Source organism: Embiotoca jacksoni, unplaced genomic scaffold (assembly GCF_022577435.1).
Source record: "Embiotoca jacksoni isolate LCO1_2020_lvr unplaced genomic scaffold, fEmbJac1.0.p SCAF_39, whole genome shotgun sequence".
NCBI classification, from domain to species: Eukaryota; Metazoa; Chordata; class Actinopteri; family Embiotocidae; genus Embiotoca; species Embiotoca jacksoni.
The window spans coordinates 263,709-289,368 of record NW_027185391.1 but is presented as its reverse complement, the minus strand read 5'-3'; the positions used below and the strand labels follow the sequence as shown (position 1 = coordinate 289,368).

At 43.5% G+C, this 25,660-nt stretch overlaps 1 protein-coding gene across 1 annotated transcript; it reads right to left on the bottom strand.

Annotated features, from left to right (window-relative positions):
- Positions 1-18,863: 18,863 nt before the first annotated feature.
- Positions 18,864-20,468, bottom strand: LOC138208548 (piggyBac transposable element-derived protein 4-like). The gene is given in 3 exon segments (XM_069166508.1): positions 18,864-18,925; positions 18,928-19,554; positions 19,733-20,468. Coding segments are annotated over 3 exon segments (1,425 nt in total).
- Positions 20,469-25,660: the final 5,192 nt, after the last annotated feature.

Genomic DNA, 25,660 nt, shown 5'->3' with positions numbered 1-25,660 from the left:
CTTTAATTTAATGAAGTCTGAATGTTCAGAGAAAGAAGGAAAACCGAGGAATAATTCATGTTTCAGTGATGAAGGAAAACACTTTCAGAGTGGAGACACCTCTCTTCTTTCTTTAGTCCCTCCATCATAGCATCAATACAATAACCTTATTTTCAAGCTTTGTCAATTCCTATCAACTTAATTAATGATACAAGCTAATGTGAGTCAAGATGAAAAGTATGTCCTGGTAGTCACCTCAAGCGTCGGTCAGTAAATATGACTGAAAGCATTTATGTTTTGTCAGCTACTCTTATATTCATCTTTGTTGCTACCCAACTGTGGTGGATATTCCTTCATATAAAAAGCAATGTAACTATTTTATTTTGAACTCGTCTCTTTCACATATTCATGACATGAATTTAAAGCAAGACATACACATCAACATAGACCCCTCTCCTTTACCCCACAACCAGAACATCAACTCCTGTGTGACCAAACTGGTTTGAAAAGTATTGAATAAAGCGTTCTCATATCAGATTTAACTGTTAAAATCCAGTGTTTCACTTCAGTTGGGATCCCCTGCTCCTCCTGAAGGAAACACGTCTAAGTATAAACCTACTATGTAGCTGCCCCCTGTGTGAAACTGGAGGGCTTTTAATTTGAAAAGTTGCGGCGTTCAGCCGACCTGCGGTCTCGCTCAGGCACAGGCAGTAATAATGTGTTTGTATCTCACGTTGTCACTGGTTACATGACATCTTAAACGTGTCACAGCAGCAAAGTTCAGTTTTAATGAGTGAAAGTTGCGACTGACTGATACGTGATATTTAGTTCAGTTTACTGTGACATCTCGAGGATTCATCTTGTATCCAGCAGTTAAACCTTTGAAATGAATAATATTTGTATATTCGTATTATATATATATATATTATTATTATTATTTGAATTTCGGTTAGTGAATTAAACTGTTTGCAAAAAACATATCAGACACAAATGTTTGTTCCAATATTTGTTCATCTTAAAATATGTGGAATGAACCTTTTAGCATTTTTTTTTTTTTTTATAGATTTTAATGTTGTTCAAGAAGTTCTTCAAAGGGACGTTTAATTGAAGAAGTTGCACACCGCTGGCTTTAAAGCAAACATTTGTTTTACTCAGCAAAGCCTGCTAATTGAACACAGTCACACGTCCTGAAACAGCCAGACACTATTAATGCAAAGACAAACTGCCTCTGACGGGCCTACCGTCTGACTCAACACTGAGTTTGCAAATCTCTGCATGATCTCCAGGGCACAAGAGAAAATCCTGCCATGTACAATATGCCCACACATCAGTCAGGAGGAACGTCTCCCCATTTACACTCTGAGACTTCAGGAGCTGTTGGGGGGATATCATGGTTAATATAAACATATATATACTGTATACATATATATAAAATATACAAGCGTACTCCAACACACACAATGACTCTCGTGCACTGGATGGCATTGCAGCAGTGTCGAGTCCATCACAATCACTACACTTTATTGAATGAAGAGTATACAACATATTAATGCTAACCTTAAACTGAATAATAATAATAATGATAGTGGTAATAAAAACATAGTGAATAGTAACTTAAAATGTTCAAACATAAAAACATGTTGGCAACAGTAAAAAGAAACCAAATGGAAATGTGCAAATAGATCAAGAATTACCGTATTTTATAGTAACGGAACCCTGCAAACAAAATTAATGAAAAGTGAAATGTGAGGTAAATTCAAGGTGAATGTATAATTAAAATGTAAGCTGACAGTAAAAGTAGGAGTTGGAGCATTTCGTTTCTCAGACTCTGACTGACAGAGATCGTTTTTTCTAACGCCAACTTCATGTGAGGTCAGTGCAGCACTGGGCCGGGTCTCCATGGGTACCAGAACCAGGATGTCTTCACCAACACATGGACTGTCTCCAGGCGGAGGCTGAGGTGAAAGGTGAAAGAGGTTCTGGGTGCAGAGACCTGGAGCACCCTCAGGACCAGCAGCCTCTGCTAAAGTGCTGCACAACATCAGTTCAAACACATCTGTCTGTTTTCTACTGCTCATCAGGAGTCAGGTAGCAGCAGGTGGAGCAGGTGGAACATGGGGAGAAGGGGGAGTAGGTGGAGCAGGTGGAGCAGGTGGAACATGGGGAGCAGGGGGAGTCCAGTCATCCCTCTCGAGAGCAGCAGGTGTTCTCAGGCCAGATGAGATCTGTGCTTTCAGTCACCATCCAAAGCTCATGACCTTCACTTAGAGTGAGAACATAGATCGACTGTTGAATTGAAAGACTCAGCTTCTCTGGCTTAAAAACAGATAGAATTAAATCAAATCAGGCCAGTAACGATCAATTATGCAATAAAAGCAGATTGAAAACAAAGTTAGAAGAAATGAAAAACAATATTAGACCAAAACAAGACATGGATGTAAACACGAAACGTCTTCACATGTTTATTGTCTGTACTTTCCAAAAGCATTGCAATCAAGTTAATAGAAATAATTACTGTTACTGCTTCCCTAAAATTATGAAACTTTCATTGTCGAGGCACCACAATGAACAAAATATTTCATCACTTCAGCATCCTCAAAACCAACAGAGGAATAAAAAGCACTGTTGGATTTGTTGAAGAAGACTATGAGGTTGTACTGAGACACGTTCCTACTAAGTTTGTGGCCCGCTGTCAAGATGCTACGTAACAGCTGGACAGCTATGAAGAGCTATTTCTCGTTGCTGGGAGAGGATCCCCTGTTTGAAAATGATCAGGACAATGACGGGCAACCTGTGGAGCTACATATCCACCTTTCCTTCCTGAATAATGTGCTGAATATCTTCCATGATGCCATGCTGCTGAAAGTCTTCGGGATGGAGACCAGTGCTTTTCTCCAACAGTCTCCAGACCAACAGGCAGCAGACATCAAACTTGATCTTTCCAACTTCTACAAGGCTGCATTCAACTACCTTGAAAAGTGGTACGACTTCTCAGACAACAACTACTAGAGGAATGTTGCAAGCTTGACACTGAAAAGTAGGTTCACGTTCTCCCATCTCTGTGATGCAGTGGAGATCCTCCAGATCAGGGAACACTGTACATGGATGAACTTTATGAAGAATACTGTGTGCCACGCCAGCAGGACATTGTGGAGAGAAGAGCTCCTGTTGTTGAGAAGTGGTCAAACCTGCTTCAGAGCACAAAGACACCAAATATGATTGCTGTTGCATCTTTTCTCTTCAGCATCCTGTTACCAAGGCTTCTGTACATATAGTGTCTTCCCTCATGACGGCAGCGTGGACCGACCAACAAAACAGGTGCTCTGTTGAACTTATCAAGAGTGAAATTCAAGTGAAGAGCAACATTGGATACAGCTAAAGGAGAAGGCCTTATTATATTATTATTATATTATATATTAATGGAAGCTGCACGTTCAAACAAAAACTATAGAGTCCAGAAGAACATCTCAGGTAAGATTAATTTGGTTTAGAAGACAGATAAGGATCATATGATCCAGTGAGGTGTTTTTAATTTGAATACTAGGCTGGTGTCCGGTGCTCTCCATGGTGCTGAAAGTGTTTATGGGCCCACAGTCCCCCAAAGAATGAGAGGAAGAAAAGCACTGAGTTACATCGGTTATATTTTAATGTGTATTTGATCACCTGTCATGTGTTGTTTCCTTGTACTCGTTAAATTCCGACCTGTAACCTGAATTGCTTTTTGTATGTGTTCATTTTTTATGTTGAATAAACATATTTTCAGCATTGGTAACATGTCCCACATTGCCCCACTCAAACATACTCTGTGTCCCACATTTGACTTGTTGAGACCTGGTCACCTGATCCCCAGACGGACCGGAACTAGGAACACCCAATAATATAATGTTAATTTTGTCGAACCTCATCAACCCTCTGAACTCAGACATGTTTAGGACGAGTACCTTTAATCCAGCAGAGTTACATCAGACGTAGTTCTGACTGGTTATATACTTGACACCAATCAAAAATACATTTCTGATATGTATCTGGACTCCAACTGATTACAGCGTACCTTTAGAGATGAAGACTTCACTTATACAGCACACATAGTAAGCCATAATGTGTTTACAGACACATTGTAGGAGAGAAGCCTTGAATATGTGAAGGTCACACCTCAGCATCACAGTTGTAATGAGGACAGGAGGTGCCATAGAGGTCATATAAAGGAAAGACAGACAGACAAACATTCACCTTGCTGCTCGGCCACCGTTCACACGTACAAAAGACTCAGCAGGTGTTTCTACAAAATAATGATTAGAATTCCATCTACTGGAGAAACTCTGATTTTATTTACTGATCATTTTGACTGCAGCACATCTCCATGACAAATAGTGTCAGATTTACTCTGAACGTTTCCTACAGACATATGAAGACAGAAATGGTTGTCTTTGGAAACAGGAATAAAGAACGACAGTCGTTCCTCATCTTGAATATCCAGTAAGAATTTGAATCAATGAAAACGTCTTGTTATCATAATTATAATCTGGCTACAGCATCGCGGCGACTTCTAACCTCAAACTTGTATTTCCTGTATTTGGGGAAATGACTAATTTTCAACTTATCCTAAGTTGAATCACTGGAACTGTGGATAAGTATTTCTGATCCTCTTTGTCTTTTTGTATTTCATTTTTATCATATCTATGTTATTTAATGCTTTTCTTCTTAAACATAACACTTTTGTTTACTGTGCCAAGATACGACATCCACCTGACAGACGTGGTGGATGAAACAGCAGGAATAGTTCACAGCGGTGCTTTGGACCGGTCACAATACGAAGCCACTTTAAATTAGGCGGTTTTATCACCAACACGATGCCACCGATGTTAGAAGTGTTTTTAGAAGACATGCTGAACGTCCACCAGACCTGCTGCCCATCAGCTGAATGTTCAACTGTCTCCATTGTGGTCTCTGATTGTGTGGCAGAACATCCAGCCGCCTCAGCACGTTTAGTTTAGTGACGGCCGCTACGAGCTGATCCCGGCCGGTTCAGGCTTAAAGCTCTGCTGGCAACGGCCTCCAAGGAGTTTAAAAGCTGCAACCTCCAGAGTGTCACTTAGTTCTTTTATCGTTAATATTGTTTTCATTTGTTTTGTCTTATAAAACTAATTTCTTTTAGTTAAACCCTACGTGTGCTTCCTCGTTTGTTGTGGTTTTCAGAACAATTCGTCCAGTTTGAGGTTGAAGCCGGCAGCAGTTATCTTGCTGCGTTTGGTTGTTAAAGATTGTGAAGACAGATGTGTCCGTTTCTCTGTCGGCGAGTGAAGATGAACGTCTGCTGCTGAGGTTTCCTTTTGGTTCTGTTGCACGAGACGAGTCAACATGTTTTCTCCAGTTTTTTTGTGGCTGCTGAGAAGTTTGTCGTCTTTTCTGCAAATTTGCGTCATTTTTTTATGTAGTTATCAACTGAAGAAAGGAACGGAACTTTTTTTGGTCATAGAAGTCCCGCCTTTTTGGTAACAAGTCAAAAACATTTGGCTGCAAGTTGAGTTGGATGCAGTGGGCGGGGCTTATACTGCTGGATGAGCCCGAGGTTTCTATTGGTGGGCGTGACTTGGATCTCCAACAGGAGGTGACTGTGTGTTGAGCGACCTGGAGGTTATTGTTTGTTTAAATTATTTTAATGTAGCAGCAATAGTAAATATTTCTGTTGTTTATATTTCATTTGACACACAACAGCAGTAACTTTATCAATAATGATCTCCAACACAGAGAGAATAGTTGAGGATAGTTGAGGATTGATCAGGATTGATCAGGAGGTGGAGCTACCTTCAGGTGAGCTGCAGTTAAATTATTGATCCTCAGTTTGAGGCTGATTATTGATCCCAGCTGATGGGATGTTTTTATTTCTCTGTTGGTAAACATCTCATCTGTTTATTTGTTTCCATATTTTCCTGTTGAGTTTTTAATTGTTCAACAGAGTCACAGCAGGAAGTCTGCAGCAGCAGACTGTGTTCAGTAGCGTGAGCACTAATACATGATTATTAACCATAGTTTTCATTGTTTAGGAAGTTTTAAATAATCTAATAATGATGTGGTCAGATCCTTTGACAGCAGCTGATGAAGATTAAGATTTGGGGGCCTCCGGTTGCGTTCTGAGAATATCTGTGAGGTTGTCCATGCTTATAAGTCTCAATGAACCAACATGGCAAAAACACACCGGACAAAGTGGAATAGAACATTGTGGTTCCAGCAGGCAGATCCTCTCAGCACCACAGGTCTCGCTTCCTCATGAACTCTCCAGCATATATTTATATGGCCTCATGACGTTTCCCATCCAGGTCTCAGAAAAGTGTTTCAGAAAAGAGTTTGACAGGGTCAGGAAGCAGACTGTCGTTAGAGGGTACGGACCTCTGGAGACGGCTGTCTGATCAACATGTGACCGTAGAAGAAAATAATCCCAACGGGGTAAAGAACTTTGAACATCACAGCCCTTTTTAAAACTTCATCCATGTCATTTAATGCTCAGCAGGCCTGTTGAACGTCTGTAGATGTCTGGACAGAGTACAGCAAGTTTGTAATTTACAACCTGAACCATCAGGATCGATCGGTGGAGCGGAGCGCTGACACACAGTTTGTGTTTGTAGTCACTGAACAGGAGGATAACATCACTGTTGTGGTCCAGCCTTGGCTCGTGGCCCCTCCCCCCTCCTCCCCCTCAGTTAGGTTGTATTAGTTGTCCTTCTGAATCTGTCACCATGACAACAGAGATGAACAGATTGATGAGATTAATAGAATGTTATTTTCTGCAGAAGACAGTCCTGCTTGGTTGTTTTAGAGGAGTTCATGTTTCATGTTTGAGCTCCATCAGAGCTTCACATCCTGATTTCATGACCTCAGCAGGAGTTTGTTGATGCTGTTGAGTGTCATCAATTTGATTGCTGAGATTACCTCCTAACTGTCCTGTCAGCTTCCCCTCATGGTCTTCTTCTTCTGTCCCCCCCTCCCCCTCGTGTTCTCTCCCCTCCTGTCACTTCTGATTCGTGACTCACATTAGTGTCTTTAGCCCCGTAATAGGTGCTTGAGTCATAATACGGTTGTTGAGGAGAGTCTGGGCCTTTCTGTTACCTCCAGCCCTTCAGAGCGGTCTCAACGACAGACACATTATTGTTTCCACATGCTCTGCCCTTTCCCTCTGCAGATAAATGACTTCATTAGCATAGAGGCCCTTTGCAGAGGCAGTGATTTAGCACAGCACAGAGAGCAGAGATGACAGCAGACATAGGAGGGAGTAAATGAGGAAGAAGGCTTTTACGTTCTCATCCATTGTCCCCATAGAGCGGTATTCAGAGATAAAATTATTAAAGCAACACATAATACACAGAGCAGCGTGTGGTCTACCTAAAAGGAGGATTTCTCCTCGGAGTCTTGTTGAAAAGATGTCTGAGTGACTGTGATGAGTTTTCTTGGAATAATCTGCCTCACTGACCAGACAGCTGATCAGGTGGTGTCCTATCAGCCCACTGATATTTCTGCTGATCGGAGATGTGGATGTTTGCAGTGGAACAGCTGGTCCTGCTGCATCGGCATCACTTCTCCCAGCTCCAAGATCACAAGCAAAATATCATATTCAAATCATTACAATTACCTTTGAATCACTCATGTTTTGAATTCACACACTGAAAATGAACACCTATCTCTGTTCTGAATCATCTTGTACACATTAATACACTAACTAGGATTGTTTACGGATTCAGATCTGTCTCATAATTCATGAGCGCACACTGAAAGATTCACAACTGTATTTCTAATGCACATAAATATTTCTTCTTTGATATAACTGAAATCCATAAATACATGTATTTAAAACTAACACTAACAACGATAACAAGAACAATAACAATGCTAACAATGCTAACAACAACGCTAACAACACTAACAACGCTAGCAAGAACAATAACAACACTAACAACGCTCACAACAACACTAACAATGATAACAAGAACAATAACAACACTAACAACGCTAACAACACTAACAAGAACAATAACAACACTAACAACGCTAACAACAACACTAACAACACTAACAATGATAACAAGAACAATAACAACACTAACAACGCTAACAACAACACTAACAACACTAACAATGATAACAAGAACAATAACAACACTAACAACGCTAACAACGCTAACAACACTAACAAGAACAATAACAACACTAACAACACTAACAATGATAACAAGAACAATAACAACACTAACAACGCTAACAACACTAACAAGAACAATAACAACACTAACAATGATAACAAGAACAATAACAACACTAACAACGCTAACAACACTAACAAGAACAATAACAACGCTAACAACACTAACAAGAACAATAACAACACTAACAACGCTAACAACACTAACAAGAACAATAACAACACTAACAACACTAACAATGATAACAAGAACAATAACAACACTAACAACGCTAACAACACTAACAAGAACAATAACAACACTAACAATGATAACAAGAACAATAACAACACTAACAACGCTAACAACACTAACAAGAACAATAACAACGCTAACAACACTAACAAGAACAATAACAACACTAACAACACTAACAATGATAACAAGAACAATAACAACACTAACAACGCTAACAACACTAACAAGAACAATAACAACACTAACAACACTAACAAGAACAATAACAACACTAACAACACTAACAATGATAACAAGAACAATAACAACACTAACAACGCTAACAACACTAGCAAGAACAATAACAACACTAACAACGCTAACAATGATAACAAGAACAATAACAACACTAACAATGATAACAAGAACAATAACAACACTAACAACGCTAACAACACTAACAAGAACAATAACAACGCTAACAACACTAACAAGAACAATAACAACACTAACAACACTAACAATGATAACAAGAACAATAACAACACTAACAACGCTAACAACACTAACAAGAACAATAACAACACTAACAACACTAACAAGAACAATAACAATGCTAACAACACTAACAATGATAACAAGAACAATAACAACAATAACAACGCTAACAACACTAACAAGAACAATAACAACACTAACAACACTAACAATGATAACAAGAACAATAACAACACTAACAACGCTAACAACACTAACAAGAACAATAACAACACTAACAATGATAACAAGAACAATAACAACACTAACAACGCTAACAACACTAACAAGAACAATAACAACACTAACAACACTAACAATGATAACAAGAACAATAACAACACTAACAACGCTAACAACACTAACAAGAACAATAACAACACTAACAACACTAGCAAGAACAATAACAACACTAACAACGCTAACAATGATAACAAGAACAATAACAACACTAACAAGAACAATAACAACACTAACAACGCTAACAATGATAACAAGAACAATAACAACACTAACAACGCTAACAACACTAACAAGAACAATAACAACACTAACAACACTAACAAGAACAATAACAATGCTAACAACACTAACAATGATAACAAGAACAATAACAACACTAACAACGCTAACAACACTAACAAGAACAATAACAACACTAACAACACTAACAATGATAACAAGAACAATAACAACACTAACAACGCTAACAAAACTAACAAGAACAATAACAACACTAACAACACTAGCAAGAACAATAACAACACTAACAACGCCAACAATGATAACAAGAACAATAACAACACTAACAATGATAACAAGAACAATAACAACACTAACAACGCTAACAACGCTAACAAGAACAATAACAACACTAACAAGAACAATAACAATGCTAACAACGCTAACAACACTAACAAGAACAATAACAACACTAACAACGCTAACAACAACACTAACAACACTAACAATAATAACAAGAACAATAACAACACTAACAACGCTAACAACACTAACAATGATAACAAGAACAATAACAACACTAACAACACTAACAATAATAACAAGAACAATAACAACACTAACAACGCTAACAACACTAACAATGATAACAAGAACAATAACAACACTAACAAGAACAATAACAACACTAACAAGAACAATAACAACACTAACAACGCTAACAACAACACTAACAACACTAACAATAATAACAAGAACAATAACAACGCTAACAACGCTAACAACTCTAACAATGATAACAAGAACAATAACAACACTAACAACGCTAACAACACTAACAAGAACAATAACAACACTAACAATGCTCACAACAACACTAACAATGATAACAAGAACAATAACAATGCTAACAACGCTAACAACACTAACAAGAACAATAACAACACTAACAACGCTAACAACACTAACAAGAACAATAACAACACTAACAACGCTAACAACAACACTAACAACACTAACAATAATAACAAGAACAATAACAACGCTAACAACGCTAACAACTCTAACAATGATAACAAGAACAATAACAACACTAACAACGCTAACAACACTAACAAGAACAATAACAACACTAACAATGCTCACAACAACACTAACAATGATAACAAGAACAATAACAATGCTAACAACGCTAACAACACTAACAAGAACAATAACAACACTAACAACGCTAACAACACTAACAAGAACAATAACAACACTAACAACGCTAACAACAACACTAACAACACTAACAATAATAACAAGAACAATAACAACGCTAACAACGCTAACAACTCTAACAATGATAACAAGAACAATAACAACACTAACAACGCTAACAACACTAACAAGAACAATAACAACACTAACAATGCTCACAACAACACTAACAATGATAACAAGAACAATAACAATGCTAACAACGCTAACAACACTAACAAGAACAATAACAACACTAACAACGCTAACAACACTAACAAGAACAATAACAACACTAACAACGCTAACAACAACACTAACAACGCTTTCAACAATGATAACAAGAACAATAACAACACTAACAACGCTCACAACAACACTAACAATGCTAACAACACTAACAACAACAGTAACAACGCTAACAATGATAACAAGAACAATAACAACACTAACAACGATAACAAGAACAATAACCATGCTAACAACGCTCACAACAACACTAACAATGATAACAAGAACAATAACAACACTAACAACGCTCACGACAACACTAACAACGATAACAAGAACAATAACAATGCTAACAACGCTAACAACGCTCACAACAACACTAACAATGATAACAAGAACAATAACAACACTAACAAGAACAAGAACAACGCTAACAACACTAACAAGAACAATAACAACACTAACAACGCTCACAACAACACTAACAACGATAATGGGAGGCGGAGCTTCAGTTTTCAGGCTCCTCCCCTGTGGAACCAGCTCCCAGTTTGTGTTGGAGGGGCAGAAACCCTCTCTAGCTTTGCCCACCTCTGAGTCTGGTTCTGTTAACAGATGCTCCGCCTTGTGTGTTTTCATTTCACTGAGCGGCGTGTTGTCATGGTGGAGAACCCTGTTACCATGGCAACACAGTTGAGGTGGAATGTTCCCCTCAGGAGGTCCCAGTAGAACTTGGTGTTGACAGTCTGACTCACTCTGAAACCCAGCTGGTGTCTCCTGACCTGACGTGTCTTCTTCTTCGGTCTTGGACAGTGACGCTCCGCCTCTCTTGAAACATGATGTCACCACAACACCTCGCCCGGCTCGTCGCTTCATCGCCGTAGACTTTCTGGACATTTCAAGGATCTCTGTTGACCATGTCCTGAACTTTTACAACCCCCCCCTCCCGCATGTGGAATGGCAGGAAGGTCTCAGAAGGGAGACACACGGAGCCTGACGGAGTCAAAAAGACATGATGACAATATGCAGAAGACATGCAGCATCACAAGAAGACACACGTGGACAGGTATGATTGAAGCTTTAAAAGGAGCCGCTGGTGATAAACCCTCCACACACACACACACCATGAACACTGCAGGGTATTGTGGCCCAATGAGAATGTTCCTCATTTAAAAAATGGCCCTAACACCAGCACTACAATAAAAGGTAATTGGTTGGTTGGTTGGTTGGAGGGGGGGGGGGGGAGGGGGCATTGTGGGTGTAATTGCTCGACATTCCGCCACAGAATAATCACACTTTTCCAATATTAACCACCGCCGGCAGGAGAGGACAATAACACAGAGGAGAGCAGCCTGCTTTTATAACGACGAACAGCAGAGACAATTAAAGACAGACAGTATGGTTGAACTGTCCTCAGGTCAGACAGAGTGGGAGGAGACAGACAGAGTGGCAGGAGACGGACAGAGTTGGAGGAGAAAGACAGAGTTGGAGGAGACAAAGAGAGTGGGAGGAGACAGACAGAGTGACAGGAGACAGACAGAGTTGGAGGAGGAAGACAGAGTTGGATGAGACAGACAGAGTGGGAAGAGTCCCACAGCGATAGTTGTAGACAGACACATTGGGAGGAGACAGACAGATTTGGAGGAGTCCAACAGAGAGAGTGGGAGGAGACATACAGAGTGGGAGGAAACAGACATAGTGGGAGGAGTCCGACAGTGATAGTGGGAGGAGACATACAGAGTGGGAGGAGACATACATAGTGGGAGGAGTCTGACAGTGATAGTGGGAGGAGACAGACAGAGTGGGAGGAGACAGATATAGTGGGAGGAGTCCGACAGTGATAGTGGGAGGATACAGAGAGAGTGGGAGGAAACAGACAGCGGTAGTTGGAGGAGACAGACAGAGTGGGAGGAGACAGACAGAGTTGGAGGAGTCCGAGAGTGATAGTGGGAGGAGACATACAGAGTGGGAGGAGTCTGACAGCGATAGTTGGAGGAGACAGACAGAGTTGGAGGCAGAAGGCAGAGTTGGATGAGACATACATAGTGGGAGGAGTCTGACAGTGATAGTGAGAGGAGACAGACAGAGTGGGAGGAGACATACATAGTGGGAGGAGTCGACGGCGATATTTGGAGGAGACAGACAGAGTGGGAGGAGACAGATAGAGTGGGAGGAGTCTGACAGTGATAGTGGGAGGAGACAGAGAGAGTGGGAGGAGACATACAGAGTGGGAGGAGACATACAGAGTGGGAGGAGACAGACAGAGTGGGAGGAGTCCGACAGCGATAGCGGGAGGAGACAGACAGAGTGGGAGAAGACAGACATAGTGGGAGGAGTCCGACAGCGATAGTTGGAGGAGACAGACAGAGTTGGAGGCGGAAGACAGAGTTGGATGAGACAGACAGAGTGGGAGGAGACAAATAGAGTGGGAGGAGACAGATATAGTGGGAGGAGTCTGACAGTGATAGTGGGAGGATACAGCGAGAGTGGGAGGAAACAGACAGACTGGGAGGAGACAGAGAGAGTGGGAGGAAACAGACAGAGTTGGAGGAGACATACAGAGTGGGAGGAGTCTGACAGCGATAGTTGGAGGAGACAGACAGAGTTGGAGGCAGAAGACAGAGTTGGATGAGACATACATAGTGGGAGGAGTCTGACAGTGATAGTGAGAGGAGACAGACAGAGTGGGAGGAGACATACATAGTGGGAGGAGTCGACGGCGATATTTGGAGGAGACAGACAGAGTGGGAGGAGACAGATAGAGTGGGAGGAGTCCGACAGTGATAGTGGGAGGAGACAGAGAGAGTGGGAGGAGACATACAGAGTGGGAGGAGACAGACAGAGTGGGAGGAGTCCGACAGCGATAGCGGGAGGAGACAGACAGAGTGGGAGAAGACAGACATAGTGGGAGGAGTCCGACAGCGATAGTTGGAGGAGACAGACAGAGTTGGAGGCGGAAGACAGAGTTGGATGAGACAGACAGAGTGGGAGGAGACAAATAGAGTGGGAGGAGACAGATATAGTGGGAGGAGTCCGACAGTGATAGTGGGAGGATACAGCGAGAGTGGGAGGAAACAGACAGCGATAGTTGGAGGAGACAGACAGAGTTGGAGGAGACAGACAAAATGGGAGGAGTCCGACAGAGAGAGTGGGAGGAGACAGACCGAGTGGGAGGAGTCCGACAGTGATAGTGGGAGGAGAAAGACAGAATGGGAGGAGACAGACATAGTGGGAGGAGTCCAACAGCGATAGTTGGAGGAGACAGACAGAGTGGGAGGAGACAGATAGAGTTGGAGGAGACCGACAGTGGGAGGAGTCCGACAGTGATAGTGGGGGGAGACCGACAGAGTTGGAGGAAACAGACAGACTGGGAGGAGACAGAGAGAGTGGGAGGAAACAGACAGAGTTGGAGGAGACAGACAGAGTTGGAGGAGTCTTACAGAGTTGGGAGGAGTCCGACAGCGATAGTGGGAGGAGACAGACAGAGTGGGAGGAGACAGATAGAGTTGGAGGAGTCCAACAGAGAGAGTGGGAGGAGACATACAGAGTGGGAGGAAACAGACAGCGATAGTTGGAGGAGACAGACAGAGTGGGAGGAGACAGACAGAGTTGGAGGAGTCCGACAGCAATAGTTGGAGGAGACCGACAAAGTGCGAGGAGACAGACCGAGTTGGAGGAGACAGAGACTGGGAGGAGTCCAGCAGTGATAGTTGGAGGAGACAGACAGAGTGGGAGGAGACAGACAGATAGAGTCGGAGGAGACAGATAGAGTCGGAGGAGACAGAGACTGGGGGGAGTCCAACAGTGATAGTTGGAGGAGACAGACAGAGTGGGAGGAGACATACAGAGTAGGAGGAGACAGACAGAGTGGGAGGAGTCTGACAGTGATAGTGGGAGGAGACCGACAGAGTTGGAGGAAACAGACAGAGTGGGAGGAGACAGAGACTGGGAGTAGTCTGACAGATAAGAATACAAAATATTGGCATGTGGATGGTGTACAGTTTTATTCAGGTTCAGCAACATGTTTATGTCTTGTTCAGTTTAAAACACTTATATTGGACACCACACAAGTAATGACATATGCTCATGCATATTAAACCTGAGGTGATAATTAAGCTCACAGAATACTGACTGTTACGTTCCCCGACTGATGTCTAGAGCAGGCAGGGAGTAACAACGTAAATAAAGTAGGGAAAAATGATCACGGGCAACGAATGAATAAACAAAAGGGATTAATTAACAATAACTCAATATAAGGCACAAACAGAACTACTTTCCTAAAAGGGGAAAAGCGACACTACATCAATGCTCAATCTACCACAATGCACAAGCTAGCTAAATGGTCACCTACCAATGCACAGGCACACAAAACACCTACAAAATGTAACGTGCTAGCTGGCCCACATGGGATTGTCTTCCTGGCTTCCCCAGCCTCTTATCCACTGGGGAACCAATCAGCTGATTGACCGCAGCCGCGTTCAATCAGGGTTTCAGCTGGTAGCTGCAGGCAGGATCATGGAGTCAACCTGGAGGGAACCCGGGGGGAACCGGGAGGAACCTGGGGGGGATCTGAGGGGGAGAAAGAGAGAGAGAGAGAGAGAGAGAGAGAGAGAGAGAGAGAGAGCACAGGACACACACACATAACACTGACGTATACGTTTTGAATGAACTGCATGTACATAATGTTCAGAAGACCTCCGTCTCTCCGTCGGACTCTCCGTGTCTCTTTATTTATCCAAACTGAATGTGATGAACCACTGAAGCTGAAGAATAAGAAGTGTCTTGGAACCCAGAGACTTCTGGTCAGAGCTGGATGACAGGAAGAGGAACCGGATGGTGGACGGACAGGTGATGTCTCCACTGACAGCTCACCTGGATTGTGCTCACTTCTCTACTTTAGAGGAAGCAGCTTGTCCTCCAACTAAATGACAATAGAAATGTTTCTGCTTTGTTTGCAAGCTGCTTTCCAAACCTGTTAGAAGAAAATGTTCCACGGATTTTATGATTCCCAGCTGGCTGAAGTGGACTTTCTTCCCCACAGCCAGCGTTTAGTGGAAAAAGAAACAGCTCTGAGCACATTATGTATAGTTATGAGGTAACTGAGGCTTTATTAACTCAGAGACCTGAGATCGGACAACAACGTGTTCCAGACTCTTCTTTCTCTGGGACTCTGTCTGTTCCTCAGCTTCACACCAAAGAAGAAAGTATTGAAGAAAACATCTAAAAATATACATTTATATTTTTTACAAAATGCTGGCCGTCATTGGGAAAAACCAAAAGGTCCAACCAATCCAGAACCACTCTCCCTCATCATCAATGACATCATCAGTGATAAACTGCTGTTAATGTTAAGGTTCTGGATGGTGAGACGGGTTCTGGACGGTGGGAAGGGTTCTGGTGGGAAGGGTTCTGCACGGTGGGACGGGTTCTAGACGGTGGGACAGTTTCTGGTCGGTGGGAAGGGTTCTGGATGGTGGGATGGGTTCTGGTCGGTGGGACGGGTTCTTGTCGGTGGAATGGGTTCTGGATGGTGGGACGGGTTCTGGTCGGTGGGACGGGTTCTTGTCGGTGGAATGGGTTCTGGATGGTGGGACGGGTTCTGGTCGGTGGGACGGGTTCTGGATGGTGATTGAGGGGTTTAATGTGGATCCAGAAGCGTTTTGTTTGTAAGCTGTGATGAATCTTGGATGGTTGAAGGTTCTGTAGGTTGTTTTGGGTTTCAGCTTCTTGAGGCTGTTGTCCACCGGTTCCGTCTCCAACACAGCTGCCGCAGTGAATCTCCATTAAAATCTGTTTCTGGTGAGTTTTTGGGGTTCGGTTCCAGAGGTCTCCCATTAAAGGCCTTTTCTGTGCCAATCGGAGTTCATTTTGGGAATAATATAGGATTGAAGCGGGTTCTGGCGGTTCCGATGATTCCTATTCTCTGAACAGAACCTCTGAACTCTCGTTGGGATTTTAGATCCTGAATGTTTGTTCAGGGTGAAAGTTCTTCCTGTGTACCAGAGCTTGACCCTGATTGGTTGAGCTGTCTGTGTTCATGTGTGGTGGGTTTGATGAAGGGTGACATACCACAGACATCGACTGAAGGGAAGATGGGCGTCGGCCACGCTGCCATGGAAACGGTGTTATATTAGGAAGCAAAGCGTTTTCCCACAACACGATGCAGCTCATCACCAGATGTTTTGGAGCCTCTACGAACAGATGGTTCTCCTTCCGTGGTGTTGCCATCCCAGCTTCAATATCTGTCACGTTAACTCATCCAGGCCCTCTGATTTATCTCGTCTGGTTTCATAGAAAGATATCAGCAGGTTTCATCTGCATAACAATGGAAGTTTAAACATTGATTTTATGATATCGCCTAATGGAAGCATGTATAATGGGAAAGGTATCGGACCTAGCACCGAGTCTTGTGGCACTCCACAACTAACGCTTGTTTGTCTGGAAATAACTGAAATGTATCTGATAGATGTGATTTGAATGAGCCTCCTCTGATCCGAATGACAGCAACAGCTTGTGTATCAAAAGGCAGGATGGTGAGTTATTGTCAGGATCCCTGTCTGACCCTGTGTTCACCTTTTGTTCCCCCGATCTCCTCCTGATGTGTTCTGTCATTCCTCTGTTTGTTGCTGTTTGCCATGTGCTTGGTGTTTTGGTCTGTGTCTTCCTCTGCCCGCCTCCAGACTCCTCCCATGGCCACGCCCCCGATCAGCCTGCACAGCTGCTGACAATCCAGCTGATCACCACCTGCCAATATATCAGCCCTGGTCCTGCAGTCCTGGGTTGTCGGTCCAGACTATCTGCTACGTTCACTCACCTGCAACCTGTCGTCGACCCTGCGGTCCATCCGCCCTGTTCCAGTGTCTCACCTCGGATTGACCTCATGGTCTTCCTGCTGCTCTGTGTCGGACCTCTGGAAACCCCACAGTGATCCAGCCCCTACTCTGCCTGGGTCTTCCGTGACCCCCTGCCAACCTGCCTGGACACATCCACGGGAAAATAACGTCTGTTCTTTACCTGATCTCGATTCTGTGCCTGCGTTCGGGTCCTATCCAGTCCCATATCATAACAGGTTTCCCAGTAAGAACTGAAAACCCTGCAGTTACCTCAGTAAAGTCAGATCTGCTCGTCCAGAGCGTCATTCTTAACAAACACAGACACTTCTCACTCATTTCTTCCATAAAATCTGCTGGATTTTAAGCAGAATTAAAGAAATGGACTGTTTGATCTTCTGCTCTATCAAATCCAACTACAGACTCTAGAACAGCTTCTTTCCACAGGTGATAAAACTGTTCAACGTTTAACACTCTGCACCTTGCTGGACTTGATGCTGTTTTACTGAGTCCTTTACTAGAGGACATTCTTTATGTTATGTCTTATATTTATGACCTCTTACTTTTCAGGCGATCTCTGCTGTTCTATTATTGTCTTTTTAATTCTGCGTCTTTGGTATGTTTTATGTATGTTTTTAGCTGCATATTTTAATTGTGTTCAGGAATTTTTTTGATAATTATCTTTTCACGCTCTCGTCCTGAGAAACGAGATCTCGTTCCACTGTATGTGTATTAATATGGATGTGATGGGAAAATGAGCCTTGAACCTTGAAGGTGGGATTATTACAGCGAGTTAAGCCTGTTATAGAGTTCATTAGACACTTGACAGGCCGATCTCTTTATTGGCATGAATGGCACCGTCCAACATTATCTCATATCGTATGTACACCCAGTGTCCTCTGGGTCAAACCGTCCAGCGTTATCTCATATCGTATGTACACCCAGTGTCCTCTGGGTCAAACCGTCCAGCGTTATCTCATATCGTATGTACACCCAGTGTCCTCGGGTCAAACCGTCCAGCGTTATCTCATATCGTATGTACACCCAGTGTCCTCTGGGTCAAACCGTCCAGCGTTATCTCATATCGTATGTACACCCAGTGTCCTCGGGTCAAACCGTCCAGCGTTATCTCATATCGTATGTACACCCAGTGTCCTCTGGGTCAAACCGTCCAGTGTTATATCATATGTGTTACAAGCGCCTTGCCCAGCTGCTCCAGGAACACCCTCTTCTTGTTAGCTCTCTCCATATCACAAAGGCGTTGTAGGAGGACACGTCGATGATGTTGTGGAATACGACCAGGGGCCAGCGAGTGGTCTTCCGTCTGCAACTGTACGTTCCTATCACCTTATCTTGGTTGTCCACACCTCCTTTGTGGCAGTTGTAGTCGAGGACGATGGCAGGCTTCCTGTCGTCTCGATCGCTGACAGCGGCCTCTGTGTGGCGCGTGCTCATGAGTATCACGTTCTTGTTTTTCTTTGGGAAGTAGGACACTAGAGCGGTTGTGGGCGTGAAGGCGAACTTTGACGAGAACACCCGTCTGTCCTTTGGTGTAAGCAGCGCAGACGGAAGCTCGGGTTTGTTCTTGCGCACCGTGCCGACCACGGTGACGTTCCTCTTCAGGAGCTGTCGTCCGAGTTCGTAAGAAGTGAAGAAGTTGTCGCGGGTCATGTTGCGACCGCCGAGACCCTCCGTCACATCGAGCACGACTCGCATCCCTTGGTTCTTCTCCGAGCCACTGCTGCTAGCCTTCCTGGTGCAGACTTGCATCTTCCAAGCGTAGCTGGATCTCACGTCGCAAACCACCCACGACTTGACCCCGTATTTCGCAGGCTTGCTGGGCATGTACTGATGGAACGGACAACGACCTTTGGAGAGGGGACAAGACATTTGGTTGTTTATGTTTTTTTAGTTTTTATTATTTTTTATAATTTTGTTTTTTCTCTAGTGGGTAGAGCGAGAGGAAAGCTGGCAATCACAGGGTTATTTTATTTTGTAAAAACTGTGAACAACAACACAACAACAACAAAAATATAGAAACCCCACCTCTGAATGGCACCAGCTGCTCATCCACGGTCACTTCGGGCCCTGGGTTGTAGAGGTGCAGCAGTCGCTCCACCCACGCGTCCCAGACCTCTTGTACGGCTGCCAGTTTGTCCGTAGCACGTCTGGCGGGTCTCGTCTCGCGGTTGTCGAACCGTAAAAGTCTCGAGTAAGTGTGATAGACTTTGAGTGGCATAGTGGCAAGGAAAATAACCCTTCCGCTCTCCACGTCCCATAGACTGGCCGCGGCCTCGCCTCGGGACCTGTAGACACCGGCTAGGATGAGCAGCCCTATGTATGCGCGCAGATCGGTCTCGCTCATCGCTTTCCAGCCGTCTCCGTACCTTCTGAAACCCTGAGGATTGGTCATCTCCAGGAGGATTGTTTCTATCGCCGGCGTGACAAACAGGGAGAAGGTAGAAGCTATGTCGTGGGCGTGCGACGCCGCATACGCGATGGGACCTGGCTCCGTCACGGTCCCCGCCGGCTGTCCTCCAGCTCTACTTGACCCTTTGGCGTACGACGCTGACGACCATGTTATTTTTCCGTTTTTGGAGAGGAGAGTTTCACCCCGGGGAATTTCCTGTTCTTCGTCTTCTGAGGCGGACTCGTCGTGGTCCGGGTTGTACTCTTCCCCGTCTTCTTCCTCAGACACGTCCTCCGCTTCCTCTTCGTAATCTTGCTGTACGTCCGACATGAGCTGTTGCACGACCTGTTCGGCTGTGAAACATGCAGCCATGGCTTCGATGTGCAGGACAGAGTCGCGTGTCCGCACGTGTCACCGAGGCTAGATTAATATGTTACGTTTGCTCCTACGCAAACTAGACAAAACGTGGACCGGGTTGAGATTTTCCACAGGCGGTCGAGTCCATCTCTCTGCTTTTTTTTGTTTGCCTACGGGAGATGCGAGGACGAGGGGTGTGCGTGGGACCCGAGGACGAGGGGTGTGCGTGGGACCCGAGGACGAGGGGTGTGCGTGGGACCCGAGGACGAGGGGTGTGGGTGGGACACGAGGATGAGGGGTGTGCGTGGGACCCGAGGACGAGGGGTGTGCATGGGACGCGAGTCCTATTTATTTTTTTTATAAATTGTACAACCGTCAGGCCTCTATTACCAATTGTTCATTTGGTCACAGGCGACTCACTCAGAGAAACATGTCCGTTGTCCAATCGTAGACGTTTCTTAGTCCCTGTCCTCCATCCAGTACCAAGAGAGCGTACGAAGGGTGAAGCTCCCAGCGACGCCAACCTGCTGCTTTACACCAGTCTGCATTTCTCTTAGGCTCTCTGAACCTGTCCTCCTCCTGCCTTGTCCTTCGCTCTTCCTCCTGCCTCCTCTTCTCCCTCCTCTCCTCGAGTCTCCTCTGGCCTTCGCGGTACATCTCACTGGTGTCGTGTTTTCCTCTCGATGCTCTCGATGCTGACTTTCACTTGTTGTTGGGTTTTGTTGGCGTCAAACAGCCCCGGAGAGTCGATGACAACGAGTTTCCTGTCGCCGTATTTCACTTGTTGTTTTTGGCATTCTTTAGTCATAGATTCAGGTGACGTGTCCTCTTTGAAGGCATCAACGTGGCCCAGGATGGTGTTTCCTGACAAAGTCTTGCCCAATCCGGTTTTTCCAACCAAAACGAGTCTCAGCTCGTTCAGATACGTGGAGCCTGTGCAGGGTAAATAAAGAAAACAAACAAAACAACAACAACATGTGTGTCACTACATGAAGTACTCGTTCTTTGTGCAACTGTGTATTCTCAAATTATTACTATCCTCAATACATTACTACAATAGTATAGAAGCTACAAAGCCAGAAGCAGCTCTACATACGTGACTTTGTATTTCCCAAACATTTTCAGTACCGCAGGGGAGAAGACAGGTTGTGTTGGTGTACTCGCGAATGGACCAACTCATTTCAGAATTACAAGCGCTTCTTTGTCTACATTTAGAGTCCTATAATGGGCTTCTTGTATTCACTCTGCTGTCCTGACAAACCTGCTGACTCGGTGACGGTTTGCTTTTTTTTTTGGTGTGTTTTTTAACACTTACCTTTGTGTTTCTTTTGGCAATGACACGTTTGTCCATTTATGAATATCACCAACAGGAACAATACCCCCGCGGAAAACCGATTGTTTCCTCATAACATCTCTGTGACTGTTGGAAACATTCCACAAAAAAGACAAGATTAAGAACAAGTAGCACATAAACAATATGATTACAACAGACATTACACAATAAATGTATTCTTCTTCAGTTACAATGGAATTGGACACGTTTATATGTAGCAAAAACGGAGGCCTGGGTCAGAGAGCCGAGGACGAGGGTTGCGTTGAGCACGAGGCCCAGGTCACAGGGACCTGAGGACAACACGAGTGATCAAGTTGGTCTCCCCGTTGATACCTGTGGACCTGGGTCACAGAGACCTGAGGACAACACAAGGGCTACCAGACCATCATACACTCTGTCCAGACGGCATGTCAGAGGACGGCCAGCGCCGACACGGATGAGGACGGCAGCTGGTTCTCTGCTGTGTACACGGGAGCTGTGTTCAACCTGAGGACCGGGAACTGACTGAGGACGGTGATGGAGGACAAGATGAGGTCCTCCAGTATCTACTGGAGGACAGGCCGGGGAAGACTTTCTTTGGTGTGTGTGCCCTGTGAGGACCGGAGGCTCCACGTGAGGCCTGCTGCCCCGCTGGGACTCTCAGGGGGGTTCACAGTACAGCAAACAGGAACTGCAGCCATGAACCACAGATGAAATAATGTGTGACCCTAGACATGTCCATGGGTCTAAAATGTAAGGTACCATGTACTCCACCTCCATGTCAGTACCTTCTGTTGTACTGTAACGTGTTTAACTGTGTGAATGTACCCTGACGGATGCACACTTATCGTGTCACTACTAGCTCACAGGAAGTACAAGTGACCTTACAGGATGTTTTTATTTAGCGCAACATTATCTTATGCATTGTATTTATTGAATTATTTATTTATTTATTTCCATGGGCTTTTTCACGTTTTGAATGTCTGAAAGAGTATTTATCCTGGATTTGATACTTAATTTATTAAATTATTTATTGAAATATATTGAAACATATGTTGAATCACTTTGATCAGTTTCTTGTCAATTTTGTTCACATTTGCAAAAAAAAGAATAAATAGTTTGGTGCCTGTGGTGCTATGAAAATATGGAGTGAAAATCATTTTGCAAAGAAAAACAAGTGCCTGGGTCACAGAGACCCCGAGGACAACACAAGGGTTAAAGGGAGTTTTTCTTCCCTCTGTTGGAGGTTTTTCTCCCTTAAAGAGGAGTTTTTTCCCTCCTAGCTGATTGTGGAATTGTTGAATTGTTGAATTGTTGAATTGTTGAATTGTTGGTTTCTCTGTATAATATTGTAAAGTCTTGCTGTAAAGACTTTAATGTGTTAAGTGCCATGAAATAACCTGTGTTGTGATTTGGCGCGATAGAAATAAAATTTAATTGAATTGAATTGAATACATATAACAGATAAATATAACAGTTCCTCCTCTACAGTGTATTTTGAGAGGCTGTGTACATAGTTTATGATAATCAGAGGTATCAGACCAGATTTCACATCACTAACCTGAAGACGTGTTCACAGTGAAAATCTCAGCTTCAGCGTGTAGCTGAACAACCTGGTGGTGTTATTGAACTGTTGTAAAGTCACTGTTCATCTTCATCTCCTCCTGGCCGATGGTTGGGAGCAGCTACTAAACAGGAAAATATGTGGAAGCTGAGAATCAATACGGAAAGTTAGAAAAATATTAATTTTGGCTGGACTTTGTCTGCTGAAAATCTCAGAACATCAAAATGTAAATAACAAGACATTTTATATTTTTCATTACTTCCCCTATTCTGTTTTAGCTACATGGAGACTCATTAACATACATTACTGAAGCGCCTCGATCTGGTCTAATATATTATAGTTTATGGCAGCGACTTTACTCGTTCACCAGAACAGTAATTGTTGTGCCAAATGTGTGTTGCCATAGAAACTTACACTATGAGGTTGTGACATTGTGAAGATCATTACTTATTTGATTCGCATTTAAATTAAATGTCAATATCTGCCTGGACATCTGGAGCTCTGCAAGAGAAAAATCTAAAAACCAGATGTGACTGGTGGAGATTCTAAAGTTAGAGAACCATCATGTAAGTATGTGTAGTGTTTAAAAGCCTTGAACAACCAAAGGAGAGGGAAAATATTAATGAAGAACTGTTCCTTAAATTAATCCACAACAGAAAAAAAAAAAAATTTAACAATTGAAAAAGCTCTAAATGTTGCACAAATTATTTAATCTTCTCTGATTTTACATACAGACTCATTCACTGCACATCAGGAACATTGGTTGCACCTGTGATGTTCTCCCTCACCTGCTGTCTGTCAGCCCGGCTGGGAAGATGAATACACCTGTAGGTCGGGTGTGTTAGATTGTATGTGTTAGATTGTGTGTGTGTGTGTGTGTGTGTGTGTGTGTGTGTGTGTGTGTGTGTGTGTGTGTGTGTGTGTGTGTGTGTGTGTGTGTGTGTGTGTGTGTGTGTTAGATTGTATGTGTTAGATTGTGTGTGTGTGTGTGTGTGTGTGTGTGTGTGTGTTAGATTGTGATGTCTTAGATTGTGTGTGTGTTAGGTTGTGTGTGTGTGTGTGTGTGTGTGTGTGTGTGTGTGTGTGTGTGTGTTAGATTGTGATGTGTTAGATTGTGTGTGTGTTAGGTTGTGTGTGTTAGGTTGTGTGTGTGTGTGTGTGTGTGTGTGTGTGTGTGTGTGTGTGTGTGTGTGTGTGTGTGTGTGTGTGTTAGATTGTGTGTGTGTGTGTGTGTGTGTGTGTGTGTGTGTGTGTGTGTGTGTGTGTGTGTGTGTGTGTGTGTGTGTGTGTGTGTGTGTGTTTGTTAGATTGTGATGGTGTTAGGTTGTGTGTGTCTTAGGTTGTGTGTGTTAGGTTGTGTGTGTGTATTAGGTTGTGTGTGTGTTAGGTTGTGTGTGTGTGTGTTAGGTTGTGTGTGTGTGTTAGGTTGTGTGTGTGTCTTAGGTTGTGTGTGTGTTAGGTTGTGTGTGTGTTAGGTAATGTGTGTTAGGTTGTGTGTGTTAGGTTGTGTGTGTTAGGTTGTGTGTGTGTCTTAGGTTGTGTGTGTGTTAGGTTGTGTGTGTGTCTTAGGTTGTGTGTGTGTTAGGTTGTGTGTGTGTTAGGTTGTGTTTGTTAGGTTGTGTGTGTTAGGTTGTGTGTGTGTGTGTGTGTGTGTGTGTGTGTGTGTGTGTGTGTGTGTGTGTGTGTGTGTGTGTGTGTGTGTGTGTGTGTGTGTTAGATTGTGATGGTGTTAGGTTGTGTGTGTGTCTTAGGTTGTGTGTGTGTTAGGTTGTGTGTGTGTTAGGGTGTGTGTGCTCGGTTGTGTGTGCTAGGTTGTGTGTGTTAGATTGTATGTGTTAGATTGTGTGTGTGTGTGTGTGTGTGTGTGTGTGTGTGTGTTAGATTGTGATGGTGTTGTGTGTGTGTTAGGTTGTGTGTGTGTGTTAGATTGTGTGTGTGTGTGTGTGTGTGTGTGTGTGTGTGTGTGTGTGTGTGTGTGTGTGTGTGTGTGTGTGTGGTGTGTGTGTGTGTGTGTGTGTGTGTGTGTGTGTTAGATTGTGATGGTGTTAGGTTGTGTGTGTGTGTCTTAGGTTGTGTGTGTGTTAGGTTGTGTGTGTGTTAGGTTGTGTGTGTGTTAGGGTGTGTGTGCTCGGTTGTGTGTGCTAGGTTGTGTGTGCTAGGTTGTGTGTATGTTAGGTTGTGTGTGTTAGATTGTATGTGTTAGATTGTGTGTGTGTGTGTGTGTGTGTGTGTGTGTGTGTGTGTGTGTGTGTGTGTGTGTGTGTGTGTGTGTGTGTGTGTGTGTGTGTGTGTGTGTGTGTGTTAGGTTGTGTGTGTGTGTGTGTTAGATTG